Raw genomic sequence first — 16,253 nt, forward strand, 5'->3', positions numbered from 1 at the left:
ATCTATAAATCATCAAATTATTTCACTGAAATGTTTATCAAGTTTCCCTGAGCAGACTTTGCTTGAGAGAAGGGCCTGCAATTTTGGGGGAAATGGATTAACAAGATTATTCACAGTGTGTTTTACAAAAATCAAGTTTTCCATTCCTTTCCGGTATCAAGTGGAGTGCCCCAAGGGTCAGTCCTCGGGCTGGTTTTGTTCAATATCTTCATAAAATATCTTCATCTGCAAGTTTGCAGATGACACTAAACTGGGAGGAGAGGTAGATACGCTGGAGGGTAGGGATAGGATACAGAGGGACCTAGACAAATTAGAGGATTGGGCCAAAAGAAATCTGATGAAGTTCAAAAAGGACAAGTGCAGAGTCCTGCACTTAGGACGGAAGAATCCCATGCACCGCTACAGACTAGGGACCGAATGGCTCGGCAGCAGTTCTGCAGAAAAGGACCTAGGGGTTACAGTGGACAAGAAACTGGATATGAGTCAACAGTGTGCCCTTGTTGCCAAGAAGGCCAATGGCATTTTGGGATGTATAAGTAGGGGCATTGCCAGCAGATCGAGGGATGTGATCATTCCCCTTTATTCAACATTGGTGAGGCCTCATCTGGAGTACTGTGTCCAGTTTTGGGCTCCACACTACAAGAAGGATGTGGAAAAACTAGAAAGAGTCCAGCGGAGGGCAACAAAAATGATTAGGGGACTGGAACACATGATTTATGAGGAGAGGCTGAGGGAACTGGGATTGTTTAGTCTGTGGAAGAGAAGAATGAGGGGGGATTTGATAGCTGCTTTCAACTACCTGAAAGGGGGTTCCAAAGAGGATGGATCTAGACTGTTGTCAGTGGTAGCTGATAGAACAAGGAGTAATGGTCTCAAGTTGCAGTGGGGGAGGTTTAGGTTGGATATTAGGAAAAACTTTTTCACTAGGAGGGTGGTGAAACACTGGAATGCGTTATCTAGGGAGGTGGTGGAATCTCAATCTCCTTCCTTAGATATTTTTAAGGTCAGACTTGACAAAGCCCTGGCTGGGATGATTTAGTTGGGGATTGGTCCTGCTTTGAGCAGGGGTTTGGACTAGATGACCTCCTGAGGTCCCTTCCAACCCTGATATTCTATGATTAGATTGACATGTTATGATGAGGAAATGGACATAGCATACAGAACAGATTTCCATAACCTTAGCTTCTGAAGGTTGAATGCAATAATAATGGTAATTGCCAGACAAATTACACATTAAACTTGTTTTACTGAAGTCAGTGGAAGAAAGCAAATGAATTATGTTTCAGTCATAAATTTATTTGTCTAGAATTGAAAAACTGAGTTAAACTAGTACGTTGAGATTTCTTTAAAAAAAGGTTAAAAATTCAATAGACGACCAAACATTTTTTCTTCTAAAAATAGTGACACTTTCTACAGAGAAAATACCAGTTCCTATGCTGAGGATGTAAAATTTACTCTAAAATGTAACTTACAAAGAAGATTCAAAAATTAAACAGCAAGCTTCTTTGAAATATACTTCAAACTGCACATATGAAGGAAACAGAATAATTTAGGGTTCTGCTCATTCCACTGTAACAATTTGTAATTATTGGTGTTTAAATCTTGATAGATGTTTCACTTAAGTCTACTTTTTTATCCCTACCAAATATATAGTCTCACTTCAGTGGTCAAACAGTTCATCGTTCATAGGTCAAAGACTCCTACACCTGTTGCCAACATGAAGGAGGCTGTTAGATACCAATGTGATAGGTTCCTTAGAACTTTAACAATTACAGTAGTACAGTGATTGTAACCCCTGCTACAATCACTTGCCAAGGTGATTTATACCTTTTAAAGGGTCTGTTATTACACACAAATAGGTAAACATAAACCGAGAGTAAAGAAAATCAAGATCGAGACAGTCCCAAAAATAAAAATGGTGGAAAGACTCAATCCATGAATTCAAATACTTTAGGCTCCAATCCTGCGAACATATGGGCATGTAACTTCATGTACATTAATTCAATAGGACCATTATCTTAATAAAGTTATTTATATGTGCAAGTGTTTCCCCCTTATCTTAATTTTTACTATTTTAAAAGAATGTGCAACTTTAATGCAAGCAGAGATTGGGTCTCATCATGCACCTATTTAAGTCAATAACAAAGCTTTCACTCCTCTTGCCTGTTTTTAACACAAAACCTGCTATGTAGTAATTTGAGCCTGATGTTCTGAGAAAGGACTAATTTTACTTACTAACAAATCAGAGTGGAAATAAACTAAACTTTTCTGGAAAAAAGCAGAGGAAAAAAACACATTGCTGAGAAATGGAGGGTCACACTGGTCAGAAATTGCTACAGCTTCACAAACATCTGTATAATCCCAAAGCATTACTAATACAAATGTCATAGGGAAACCACTATAGTTAAACAATCATGTCTCTGTTCAGAAACTTTAAATATATAGCACAGCTAAAATGAAGAACTGTGATGCCTCCTTTTTGGCTTCAGACATATAGAACAATGTTACAGGAGTATTCATGAATGATAACAAGATTCTTCTCCAAGGCAAAGCAAACTATAAACGCTTGTCAATGTTAGATTGTAGGAAGTGCCTTAGTAGTTGTTTTGGGCTATATTACTCATACCTTGAATTACAAAAACTGTAAAAACACTTTTGCAACTTAACTTGATGGCATTTTTAAAACTCTTTGTTCCACTGGTGAACATTAAAATATCAACAGTATTCAATAACTGGCAATCTCGGATACGAAAAATGGGTTTCTGCCAGTCAGAACTGATGTATTCAGGTAAAGCTAGATCAAGAATCTTGCCTATATATACCCACAGGGTGCTTGGTTCAGACAGTTAAAACAGCCCTTGCGTTTTCAGGAAAAAATGAAATTCTAAAAGGCAGGTATCCTGTGAGAAGTGATGGGGAGGGGAAATGGTTATGTGAGGTGAGACTTAAACTCATGGTCTTCTGCCTCCTGGCCCAATGCACCTTTCCCTAGATCAAAAAGCATTTTTATATAGTAGTGAGGGGGGGAAACATCCTTGTTTTTTCTCTCATCCAGATGATCTGGTCTTCATGGCTGCTTTAAAGTGATGCACGAGGGTCAACTGTGCTGGGAAAATCTGTGCACTGCAGATGGAATTCTCAGAACGTGTAAGAAGCAAGCCTTTAGCAAGTACTACTGCCCATATGAAAATGGCGATTTTTCTGCAGCTTACATTCAGTCTGAGCCAGATACCAAGCATAGAAAACTTGAGCCAAAACAGCTAACATTTGACAAGTTATATGCAATTGAAAACAAAGGGGGTTATAGTGGAATGTTAGGCAATTTTAATATGAGGCTTGGTTCCAGCTCCTTTGCCTACTTCTTAAAACCAACAGTACAATTTATTCTTGGGAAAATTAATGTCAAACAGATTTTCAGGTATATGGTAACTTACTGTTTCTCTGACTTCTTCTTTTGACAGTGTGCCTAAATTAAAGATGAGTTACCCTCACACTGAAGGGGAAGAAAAGGTGCCAAATGATGAGCTGGAGTGCAAAATTTGTTACCATAGATTTAATATTCATAGCTGTAAACCCAAAATACTGAACTGTCTTCACAGAGTATGTGCTAGATGTCTGACTAAAATACTTCACATAGGAGACGGCTATCCTTGCATTAGTTGTCCTTTTTGCCGCCATGAGACAGAGTTGCATGAAGATGAAGTTGAAGGACTACCTAATGATACAAACGTTATGTCCAAACTCGTGTTAAAAGACAAAACAATATGGAATTCCGACTGTAAAGAAGTAGTTTTAACACCAAAGAACTTGGCTTCCTCAAGCCCTTCTCACGGATCTTCAAACTGCTTAGTAATAACAATTATGGAAGTACAGAGGGACTCTACTAGGACTCCAAGCCAAAACACTATCTCAGATTATTATGCAGACCATAGCCTTGACTCAGTATCTGTCAGTTCTCACACTCAGCTAGACCAAGATCTCTTCTCTAAGTTTTGTAATCATGTACCCAGAATACTGGTATGGCTGTTAGGATTTTTCTACTTTGGCTCACTGCCACTTGGAATCTATTTATTAGTGATGCAGAAAGTGACACTAGGAATTGTGTGTGTCAGTTTTGTTCCCTCAAGTCTAACTGTATGTCTTGTGTATGGTTTCTGTCAATGCCTCTGCCAGGGAATGTGTGACTGCTCTTCAAGAAGCTGAGAGGAACTGCGTTATCAAACTATACATTTTAATTAAACTTTGAATGATAACTACACACTTCCAATATTATGGACTATTAAGGTGATTGCAATATGATTTTAAGTCTTTCATGGTCCCATTTCTTAGCTATAACTAGCACAAAGACCTATGTTTAAACAAACAAAAGCACCACAACCATTTGTGTAAACACTAGAAAATTGGCAAGGTAATATTATTAAATAGGTGATAGCTAATATCACCTTTTCCTTGAACAATGTATAATTTCATAAACACCTCATCGTGTCAAGAATTCACAGGTGAAAGTGATAAAAATGAAATTGATGTTTTCTACATTATGCTCGTACTATTTTTTTAAAAAGAATGAAGATCAGAAATATTTTGAGTACAACTTGCTATAAAAACATATTTCAAGCATCACCTTAAATTACTTTTCCAAATTCTGTTTGGTATTTTATTGGACACTTAAATGCTCGGATGATGAGAACCAATACAGGATCTAGAATTAAAAGCAAAATAAAAGTGCAATAATTTTTTTAAATTAAGAACTCATGTACTGTTAAAATCTTGGAGAAAGCAATTTATAGTTAAACTAAATCTCAAAGGGACATAAAAACAAATCAAGTATTTTCAAAAGAGACGTTTCCAGAATCTTTTCAGAAACTACAGCTATTTCTGAAATACAATGCTCTGAATAGTGTATGTCAGAGTACGTCAGAGTAGAAATGGCTTTAAGAACGGTCTTTAAAATGTTCAATAAAAACATGCCTACTAATGTATATGGTGACTTAAAATCAAGGCATTAATTACAGGCAATTTTAAAAAAAATACAGAAATAAGTTTTTATTTTATATTAACGTTAATTCCATAGGCAAAAATGGTTGATTCATTTTTCTGAACATTTTTATTGAACCTACTTGATATTGTTACATTAAATTTTATTTTTTAAAAGGTAATTGAATTTTGTATGGTTCTAGTGTAAACCAGAATCTAAATTGCAAAATGGTAATGCAAAACGAGGGCTTTATATAAAGATTTGTACAAAATAATTATCTAGTAAATCTCCAAACTACCAATGGGTAGGACTTCTGAAGAATAATGGAATTTTGGTAGCAAGTTAAGAATAAACCTGCAGAGCTTTAAAATAGGTGTTCTTACAAATCAATGTAATAAACATTATATATAAAAAAGAATGTTTTGATGCTTTTTTTAAGTGGTAATGCACTATTTCATTTTAAAGCAATCTATAGCTATCCCAAATGTTGTTTAGTATGTCCACAGATTAAATATCACTCCTGATATATTTTTCATTGAGGCCTCAAAATCAAACATAATTTAACTTGTACTGTATGCAACTCAAAAGGAAATGTAAGGAATTATTTTTGTTTTCTCCAGAAGAGCATACAAAAAGGTGGAACTGTATGCCACAAGCCAAATCCACTCATGCGCAAAGGCTAACTAAACTGGCTTCACAGAGGGATGGCATTCTCCCTGCCAGGCTTGTGTACACCCTCAGTGATGGGGATACGTGCTGAATGACTGTTCAACCTCAGCCTGCTCCCTCCTTTCCCTTTCCCCCAAATAACCTTTTCGGTGCTATGGGAGGAGCTCCACAAAGTCTCCAACAGCCTGCCATTCTCCAACATGCAAGTGAACTGCCCCCACTCCACTGCTTTTTGGTTGTCACAAGTCTGCAAAGCTAAAGGGTGTAGGGTTTGCCAAAACATGAACTTCACTCATTTATCAAATTGTTTTTAAAAAGTAGAAATATATGGTCTTTATTACGGATACATTCAGTACTATGTACTCCTTCATTTTCTAACCATCTCTCATTCCCTGTTGGCAGTCACCCAAGACTCTGCGCTCCCATCTTCATTTTAGGATTAGATGTCTCATTTATACAATCCAACTTCTATTTCCTAGAGTGCCCCTCTCCCTAGTGCCAAAGGCAATAAAAGATGCTCTTTTCCAATGTTGCAACACAGTCCGCAAGGGCCTTTGTAAAAGTTTATAGTCTAGCCTTTCTAGAAAATAAGTGTATTGTTAATTACTACTGTTAGTAGTATTAAAAGCCCAACACAGGGCTGGATCCCTCATTGTGCTACACACTGTAAAAATGTATAGTAAGAGACAATCTCTGCCTTGAAAAACCTCCTTGTCACAGGTTGTTGCTACAACTCAGAGAACACTGATTTGATTATTCAAGTTCTGGTCTCTTGCTATCTAATCCAGCAGGGGCTGATAGTTTTGTGACCATAAGAGGCTCAGTTCTTGGGAAAGAAGGACTATATAGTACCTCATATTGCTTTGCAGTGATCCCATGAATGATTTAAGGACAGCACTGACGGGCTCCTAAGCATTTTCCTATCCCACATACAGTAGGGTCTGTGTAGTCCCAACAGACACTGCTATTCAAAAATTCCAAGGTTGTACACTCAAAGCATGTTTATCACCTACAGTGGAAGATCCACACAAGCAAACTTCAAAGATGAAAACATCCTTTTCTCCTTCCACACTCCTTATACTGGAAACTCTTGAATCTTTGTTGCCTCCACTGGCAAAACCACAGACTACAATATGGCTCGATGTGAGAAACTGTGCTACTAGTTAGGATTAAAAAGGTACCACAGCTATAAAAATATTTAACAACTTTGATAATAGTTGTGCTTTGATCAAAATTTAAGCTTTATTTTAATTTTTTCCCAGTTTTAAATCAGTACAAGAATCAGACTCTCTAGAGACCATTCAATGACTTGTTTTTCTGTATATTGGATATTGTGGTTAAATTATCTGTCAAAATCTCTATTTAATAGGACGGATTATCTGATATACGATTAGAGTGTAAACAAATTACAAGTGCTTGTAACAAAGACCTAAAGAGCATAGTTCAGATTACACTGTAATCATGATTGCTGAATATGCTACCATAAACTTACTTCTGAGTGGTTATGTCATATGCCTAATTAACATTTTTATTTTTGTTTTCAAGTTTTTTTGTTTAAGAAAGCTTTGTTAAAGACTTATGTATTTTTTTTTTACTTTTTATTAGTTCCTATTAATGCTTTTCCCTTCTTTATTGCTGTAGTGCCCAGTCAGCTTTTTCAAATTTGTGTTAACAATCAAGGGTCCGAATGTATTTAAAGTTTATCTTGTGCTCTAGATTTAACAGTCTTCTGAAAATAAGAGACTTTGTCACTGAAAGTTGGTAGTGTGTACTGCACCTAAACTATTGGCTAATTTTTCTGAAAATGTTGCTTTCTCCAGCTCATACAGTAGTGTCATGTAATATGACAAAAATGCACTTTAAATAAATGCAGATTTTCTGACATTTAAGAAGATTACAAACTGGCATCTTTTTAAGGGATGCATTTACTAAGCTCAGATACATATGAATGGGAGAAAAAGCATGGCTCAAGCATGATTTTATAACTGTATTGGTACTCTAGAGTTGTGTAAGATTGCTACAGTGGTGCTTTGATTGCGATTACCTGCCCTAAAAACTGCACTGCTTAATTTTTTAACCTAGCATTGGTAAATGATAAACCTGAAAGAGTTCAAAATAAAATGAATCTGTATTTGTTCAATTTTCTTTGGCGTTTGACATCACTTACGATGTATAATCAGGATTCCTGTACAGCCAATCAGCTTCCCTGCTGAATGTGAGAGTCTTTATTTAGAACATCTGTGTTGAGAAAACATAGGAAAATGCGGCAGTAAATCTGTAGAAACTTAAGGGCATCCAGATGAAAGCATAATAACAAACTACTTTTAATTCCCTTTTTGAAAATGATTAGATTTCAAGGTGACTGTCCCTTTTATTAAAATAATTCTTCATAGAAGACTGAGGGGGCATAGGGTTAGCTGGGCACTTTATACTGGTGCTGATGGTGCATGGCAGCAGACGGAGCTTGAGCCGCCCCAACAGGTACCACTGAGGGAAAAATTTCCAGCGATCATGATCAGGATGTGCGCACTTAGAGTGGAATGCACATGTGCAATCACTCAAAGAAGAATAAAAATTCTGAGTACTTTGCCAGGACATAATACATTTTATCTGCTCTCTTGCATATAGGGAGAATAGAAGCTGGAGCATGCCACATGATCTTCCTGGCTTCGTGGATAGGCAAAGCTATTCAGGCAGATGAGGGTGAATGGAGGATATTGAGCAGCTTATGATGAGGCTCCAGGAGTCGACAACTCTCTTGACTAAATCCTAGACGTGCTTAAAATCATCTATCAAGGATGGAGGAGGAGGCATGACAGCTTCACCAATAGATGAAGAGAAGATGTTGGCTATAGGAAAGACCTCTTCATTGGCTCCACAGGATTCCTCTTGAGGGTCACGTCTCCTGGAGGGAGCAGAAGATGTAGGTTGTCCCTCTCTGTGATGACTGGTGCTTGATGCTCTGGAAAATTGTTGATAGGTCATTCAAGAGTCCCAATATGACCAAGGAGGAGGGGCATAAGGCATAGGAAGAGGCACCCAACGGTACTCATACCAGCGAGGTGTTGGTAGCAATTTGTGGGCCATGAATAGCTGCAGTTTCACCAGAGGCTTCTGGAAAGGGGCCACTATAGGAATGAGGGGGAGAATGCTGAATTGACACATGAGATACTGAGGCAAGTTCTTAATCAAAATCCTTTCCCTCAAGCTCACTCTGGAATGATGGAGCACCTGGAGAGATCTGAGATTAAACTATCGGTACCAGGCAAACTTCAGGTGATCTCAATGCCCTTGGATTACAATAGCATATCTGCGCTAAGCAGTGGGGAATTGGGTGTCTCAGATACAGCCAGGTACCAGGGAAAATGGATCTCCTGCCGTACCGAGCCTGTAGTCTGCACCAAGGTGATCGTGGCAGAGGGCACTGATGGTACTGTAGGTCTTGGGCGCTCAGAGGAAAGCGCGGTCTCTCACGGTATCATAGGTCTTGTGCTCTCTGAGGTAAGCATGGTCAGAGCCTGAGTGGGCTTCTTCAGTACCAAGGAAGCAGAGGAAGAACTCTTCTTGCCACCTTGGTCCGTTTATAGTACCAATGATTTCTCCAGGCCCAAGGCTTTGCCATCTTTCAGTCTTGCCATGCCCTAGGTACCTGATTAGAGTGCCAATGGCACTGGAGAAGCTGAAGATACCAAAGACCTCAGCTTTTTAGAGGTAGATTCTCTACAGGATGAGCCAGGGCACATTCTTTTAAGGGCTTATGAGAGGAGTCCTGTGTCTTCCTCTTAAATGCACTGGAGGTGTGGAGCTCTGATATCACAGAGGCAGAAGACTTGCTCAGAGACTGGCATCTTGGGGGTCAGAAGCTGGGCGTAGAGCACTCTCCATCATAAGATGAAGCTTTATCTCTGTTTTTTCTGGCTCTTTATTTTAGTGCCAGACAAAAGTTGCAATTCTGGGCAATGTGCGATTCCCTGAGGCAACAGATGCTTCAGGACTACCCATCACTGACTGGGATCATCTCCCAGCATGACAGACAACATCTGAAACAAAACCTCGCAGTAAAGAAGAACTACAAACTAACTAGTATCTACCTATCTAATACAATACGAATGAAAAGAAAAAAATTTAAGAAGCTATACTATTACTATTAACTAATGAAACTAATACTAATACTACGACCAACTATTAATAAGAAAAGAGGATAAAGTTGAGGAAATCTCAGTGGAACAACTGCCAGAGCTCTGCTCAGGCTGAGGCTGTTGAGAAGGAACTGAGGGTGGTTCACCCATTCAGCACTATATAACAATGTCACAGGGCACAAGACTAACATGCATGTGTGGGCTGAATGGACGCTGCTATGAGAAATCTCCAAACAAAAGCACAGGGGTTACTAGTGCATCTAAAGTGGAGCACCCACTTTTCTTCTTGAAGAAGAAAGCTAACATATGTGCTACCCAGGGAATATGTACCCCTGGGCCCTGGACAGCCTCCTAAATCCTCCTCCTCCTCCATACAATGAAATGATTTTGACACAAGGGGGACCTCTGGACCTGAGGAAGATGGGGAAAGATTTGTCCCTATGGCCATACATTTACGAGAGGGAGGATTGTTCCCTGTCTTGACTGGATCTCATTCCTTCTGCCCTGAAGAGGAAGTGATCTTCCTTTGAGGCACCATTGCCCTTGCCTCAGACCCTGCAAAGCACTGCCCATCGAGGTGGGGCAGGGATAGATTCTGAATACAGCATAATTTCATAAGTCTCCTTTGATATATAAGGGGCCAAGTATTCTGCCATCAATTATACTATATAACCTAATCTAAGTCACACTGACAGTCATGACTTTATTACACAAGTACAACTGTATTGAGTACTGTGACTGTTTACTATTAAACAGTAAAGTTCAGCACGGATTGAAATAATAAAAGAAAAATATGGATGAACTTGCTTTCAAATTTGACAGCCTATGTATTTATTTATATTTTCACTAGAAGAATAGTATCTGTCAACTTAATTCCCTTCTTTTTGACTCCAATGAAAAGTGATTTTTACAAATTACTACCCGTTTTAGAAAATTAAGCCCATAAGTGAAAATATTTAAAAACCTGAGTTGCTCAATATATTTAAAAGTGGTGAAAATATTGCATATTGATTAGGTGAAAGATACTGTAAATCTAGAAAAGACTATTTAAATTTAGCAGAAAAGATCAACAAAATTAGACTGCCTGCCGATGCACCTCTGTGGCTCTTCCATTTAATCAAATATTTAACTTACAGCAAAAGAAAAAACAAAGAAGGCAAAACAAGCTTATGAAACGGAAAGAAGAAAATTGTCTTAGCTTGAGGTAAGTTGATAGTAAAGGGTTATGATGTTTATCACTGTAGTAATTGCTGTGGAAAAATTAAAATGATGCATACAGCATTATATGGCTTTTTACAACATCCTCATTATTAAAGTAACATTTTTGTCATGATATGAAAGTATACACTAGTTTTATAATAGCATTTGAAAGCTGTAATTAAAATGTCTTCACATTACATCTGACTCAAAATGGAGATGAACTTAAAAAAACCCCAAACGTCACTTATGGACGGAATTCAGGTGCCTGCTCCGCACACATTCCAAAAGCAAAAATGCAATGTTAGGTAGACACTAGTTGGCACACTGTCATGGATATGGTAAATATACAGATGTGTATGGAAACCAAACACAGCCATGTAACTCATGACTGCCAAAAGAAGAGACACCCTTGGACTGGTTGTTAGGGTAGGAACCAGAGCCTGAGAAGGGGACTATGCCTAAGCTAGTCAGAGTGACCCAGAAGTATTTCGTTAATTCCTTGAAGTTCCATGGGGATAAACTATCCCAGAGAAGACTCTGGCTAGCAAAACAGATCTAAATACCTCTTTCAGGACCATTAGATGGATTGCAAACAATTCCTGTCTCCTAGGTCCTGAGACTCAAACTTGGCCTCATGAGCAAGACAGCCACACTAGAGGTTGGATTTGGAAACACATGAGCAAAGGAAAATACCTTTTCTTTGATCTTTAGGATAACATGCCCAGTAAGTAAAATGAAAAAGTAATAAGTAAGTATGAGCTCACAGGATAATGCTGCCCAATGTAGTCTGAGACAGAATGCATAGAGGGCCCAGAGATTATAAAAGCATGTGTGACCTGCAGATCCAGTTGGACCAAAACAGTGACTACCATTTCATTACCACTATTTCAGTATTTCTCATGATGAGGTGGGGGCAGATCCACTGCCGGCCTTAGGGAAAATGGCACCCTGGGCGAACTTGCATTTTGGCACGTCTGGCCCCTGTGGGCAACCCCCCCCCATTGCCCTAGCCCCCGGGGGCTCCTCACCCCCATCATCCTTTGCCCCCATAGGGTCCCCAGACTCCCCACCCTCTATCACCTTTGGGCCGCACTGCCTCCCTCACGTGCTGAATATGTATTAAGAGGTGTCAGAGCACAGTCCTGACACAAATTAAGCACTGGCTGGGCAGTCAGATAGAGGTTGCTGGCTGGGAGCCGAGGTCTCTAAAGGCAACACCTCTGCCAGCAGAAGTGCACAAGTAAGGGTGGCATAGTATATGGTGTATACCTGGTGCTCAGCCTGCGGCTCAAGGTGGGCTCTATGCTGTCAAACGGGCTGCATCTTGCCAGAGCCCACGGCCCTCCCGCAGCCCTCTGGACGCTCCTAACTCGCTAGGCATGCCATTTCAGATGGGGTGGGGGGGAGGGAATTTTAACCATGATTCCAGGGGCCACTTAGGCACCTGAAAACTCTAGGGTATTTTTGTAGATAACTTAGGAATTAGCTGACAGGAGCACTGTATCTAATTCCTGTATAAAGAAAGAAAAAATATATACAAACACCAATTAAAGCCATATTTTAAATGTATATGTAAATTTTGAGCAATCAGGAGATATTACAACAAGATATTCCCAATCCCAAACCCTGAGGTATCAGTTTTGGAGTTTTAACATAGTGTATAAAGTATCAAACTTATGTTTCTGATATCTATCTTTGGTAGAGATAAATAAAAATAAATAAAATCTGCTTAAAATCTGTTTACTTTCTCTAACAGACACACACACTGTTACTGCCATTATCTACTCTATTTTAGTTAACTGTTTTTCACGCTACTAAAAATGTATTTACTTAATTTTAATATATGCAATTAAGGGTTTTTTTTCTCTTTTATGAAGAACAGGAATTTATTTTTATTTTTCTAATTATTTTGACATTTATATTTACTGATCACAATCATGTATGTGACTCACTAACATTTGACACCATCATTACTATGAGTATCATACTTGGAACTGCATTTATTTTTGTAGGAATATTAAGTTATTTTACAGGTATAACTAAAAATACAATGAGCAACCTTCATCTGCACAGTGTCTAAAGTTGTATTTAGCTAATTTTTTTAAACTGGTACTGCTAAGGTGAGTACAAGCTAAATTTACATTGTAGAAGGATACTAGTATTTGGTTGTACCATTTTAAATAATGAATGACAAGCACAATATGGTAATAAAAGTAATAATGATAATTACATCAGCCAGGACAGGTTTGGCATTTTAGAGCTCACTACTGAAAGAATAAAATTTAAGCATAAGTGAGAAATACAATTATGAAATGCACACACCAGTCAAAAAACTAAAATAACAGTATTGTAATCCTTAACAAACTTTGAAAGAATAAAATTACAATGAATATTTGTGCATTGCGCATTTTGACAGGAAGTACCAAGAAGTAATAATAATAATAATACAAGTGGGTTGGGGAGAGAGTGTGTTGGGGAAGTGTGAGAGTATGTGTGTGTGTTGGGGGAAGTGTGTGTGACAGCGCACTGTCTCTTCAAGCAGAGAACTCACTAGCCTGAAAGCTTATTCAAGCAGCAGCTTCCATGCTTAACCCAGAGGCAGCAGCACAGACAGGCTCCTTGTCCCACACACCAGCTTAACGGAAACTGGGTACATGGGTAGCGGAACACCCTGACATTTGCCCCACCCCATTCTGCACAGCAGCCAGGAGGCTCCTGGTCCCGAGCTGCTTGGCCAAGGCAGAAGAAGGGGACACAGGAGCAACAGTGGCTGCAGGCAGCAGCAGAGGAGGAGGGGCACCTCTGCTCCAGAGGCACCCCCCTGCATATGCTGGCCAATCCCACCCACCCCTAAGGCCAGCCCTGGGTTGATCTCAAAAGACACACTGTGAGACAGAGGCCCACTGGTGCCAGTTGGCAAAGTGTTCACAGTTTTTTACAAGGAACTCCTGACTCAGACCTAACTTACTACACCTAATACACTGCTTTCATGGTATTTATCCATGAAAGGTAGTATATGAAGCCTCTATAGAAAGCTTGTAACTTATCAAGTCATAATCATTATGAGATGTGTATGCTGGTAATATTTAAGGAATAACATAACTATATTGAAAATTATGCCTTATGGTCAAAGTAAAAGTCAGTCACTAGGCAATCTTTTGTCTTGGTGATGGCCCATTCACTGTCTGTGAACAAAGAATGATTCAATATACCGCAGGGTGGACAAAGACACTCTGCATCCACTCACTGAGGAGAAGGGGTATTTCATGACAGGTTGGATCCAGCCAGCTCTGCAACATGCTGAACTTTTGGAGGGCAGGGAAGAACCTGCTTTATTAGATAGGAAAGGTAACTACTACTAAGAGTAGGGCCTAGTGTAGGGGTCCTCAAACTGGGGGTCGGAACCCCTCAGGGGGTCGGGAGGTTATTACATGGGAGGGTCGCAAGCTGTTAGCCTCCATCCTAAACCCCGCTTTGCCTCCAGCATTTATAATGGTGTTAAATATATAGAAAAGTGTTTTAATGTATAAGGGGGTCGCACTCAGAGGCTTGCTATGTGAAAGGGGTCACCAGTACAAAAGATTGAGAACCACTGGCCTAGTGTGTGTGTGTTATGATTTTGTTTTGCATTGTGTGACAAAGTCAAACCAGACAGCTGTACGAGAGTGCTGGAAGGCAGGTATACTATCCCTAGAATGGTAAAGTTCCTTTTCCCCATGAGCTGAAATGTTACCTCAGGTAAACTATGGACACCTAAGTCTAAATAAGGGCTTCCTGTGACCTTTAAAAACCCCTTTTCTGGTGCGAGAGAGGGAGGAGAGATGGAAGACAAGATGCATCAGGACAAAAGGCTTCTCCTGAGTGGAAGGCTGCTCTCCTCCATATATGGGAAGCAATCACCCTAATGGACTGTTTGGAGAAGGACTGGCTCACAGTGGCCATCATAATAAGGCAACACCCCAAAAAAGGAGGAGGGAAAGGTATTCCCTTTTTTGTGTTATGAACTTTTCTTTTTGTTTGGCTGAAAAGTACTCCTTAGGCCTACCCTAAGGCTTACCTTGTAAATATGGAAGCAGAAAAATTCTCCAGAGTTGGTCTAATTTACTCCAAGCTCCCCCACTGCCAAAGGGAGAAATGCCATACCCAGCAAGGTGAAGGAGGTGCCTTTGCAAAACTGTAACTATTTGTTTCCATCACTCTCTCTTCTTTTTAGTGGAATCTCTATTCTCTCCTAAATAAACCTTCTTTTGTTTTATTATAAATGCTCTCAAGTGCTGTGCATTATCCAGAAGTGGTGATTTAAGGTAGTGGTTCTCAATCAGCGATATGTGTACCCCTGGAGTTACACAAAGGTCTTCCGGGGGTACATCAACTCACATGTGCCAAGTTTTACAACAAGCTACATAAAAAGCACTAGCAAAGCCAGTACAAACTAAAATTTCATGACAAGACAATGACTTGTTTAGACTGCTGTATATACTATACACTAAAATGTAAGTACATTATTTATATTCCAGTTGAAGTATTTTATAATTATATGGTAAAAATGAGAAAGTAATAGTGTGCTGTGACACTTTTGTATTTTTATGTCTGATTTTGTAAGCAAGTAGTTTTTAAGTGAGGTGTAACTTGGGGGTACTGTGATGGGGTAGCCGCCCCACACTGGCCTGTCAGGGGTTAAGAGAGCCCTACAGCAGCTGTGCAAAAGGCAGCTAATACGAAAGGGGCTGCGAGGAGCAGCCAATCACAGCCAGGCAGGCCAATATAAAAAGAGCTGCAGGGCAGAGCAAATTCAGTTGCTCCCTGGCGCTCGAGGAGGGAGGACCGGCTGCTTTGCAGGAGGAGGAAAGCTAGCATTTTGGACAGAGCAGTGCTGGGCAGAATGAGGGGAGTGAGAGCGAGCTGACTGCTAAGACGATAAGCTGAGGCACTGAGATAAGAGTGGAGAAGGTGCTGGGGCTGCAGGGAAATGGCCCTGGGAAGTAGACTGAGAGGTTGGAGGCTACACAGCACATGGCTGCCATCTACAGGGTCCCTGGCTGGTACCTGGAGTAGTGGGCGGGCCCGGGTCCCCCTCACTCCAACCTGCCACTGGACCGTTGGTGCTGGACCGTTGGACTGTGGTACATTACCCCGGAAGGGGGGAGCACAGTGTGTGGCACAGTCAGAGGGCTGTGTCCTGAAGAGGAGGCCACAGTCCTTGGAGCAACACGGGTCCAGGACTAGAAGTGATGGTGGGCGAGACACCACCGAGAGTCAGCGTACTGACT

General features: G+C 40.0%; 2 protein-coding genes across 7 annotated transcripts in view; one reads left to right on the plus strand and one right to left on the minus strand.

The window, feature by feature from the left end:
• Positions 1 to 5,029, plus strand: part of LOC140896285 (E3 ubiquitin-protein ligase RNF182-like) — a 69,273-nt gene extending 64,244 nt beyond the window's left edge. For all 3 annotated transcript variants that reach the window (XM_073307854.2, XM_078848122.1, XM_073307853.2), the window contains exon 6: positions 3,462 to 5,029. In XM_073307854.2, coding sequence (XP_073163955.1) covers positions 3,478 to 4,203 — 726 coding nt within the window. In that variant the 5' untranslated portion in view covers positions 3,462 to 3,477 and the 3' untranslated portion in view covers positions 4,204 to 5,029. The remainder of the gene's footprint in view (positions 1 to 3,461) is intronic.
• CEP89 (centrosomal protein 89) overlaps positions 1 to 16,253 on the minus strand; it is a 133,739-nt gene that overhangs the window by 30,262 nt on the left and 87,224 nt on the right. The window lies entirely within an intron of this gene.

This window comes from Lepidochelys kempii, chromosome 12, assembly GCF_965140285.1.
Source record: "Lepidochelys kempii isolate rLepKem1 chromosome 12, rLepKem1.hap1, whole genome shotgun sequence".
In the NCBI taxonomy this organism is placed as follows: Eukaryota; Metazoa; Chordata; order Testudines; family Cheloniidae; genus Lepidochelys; species Lepidochelys kempii.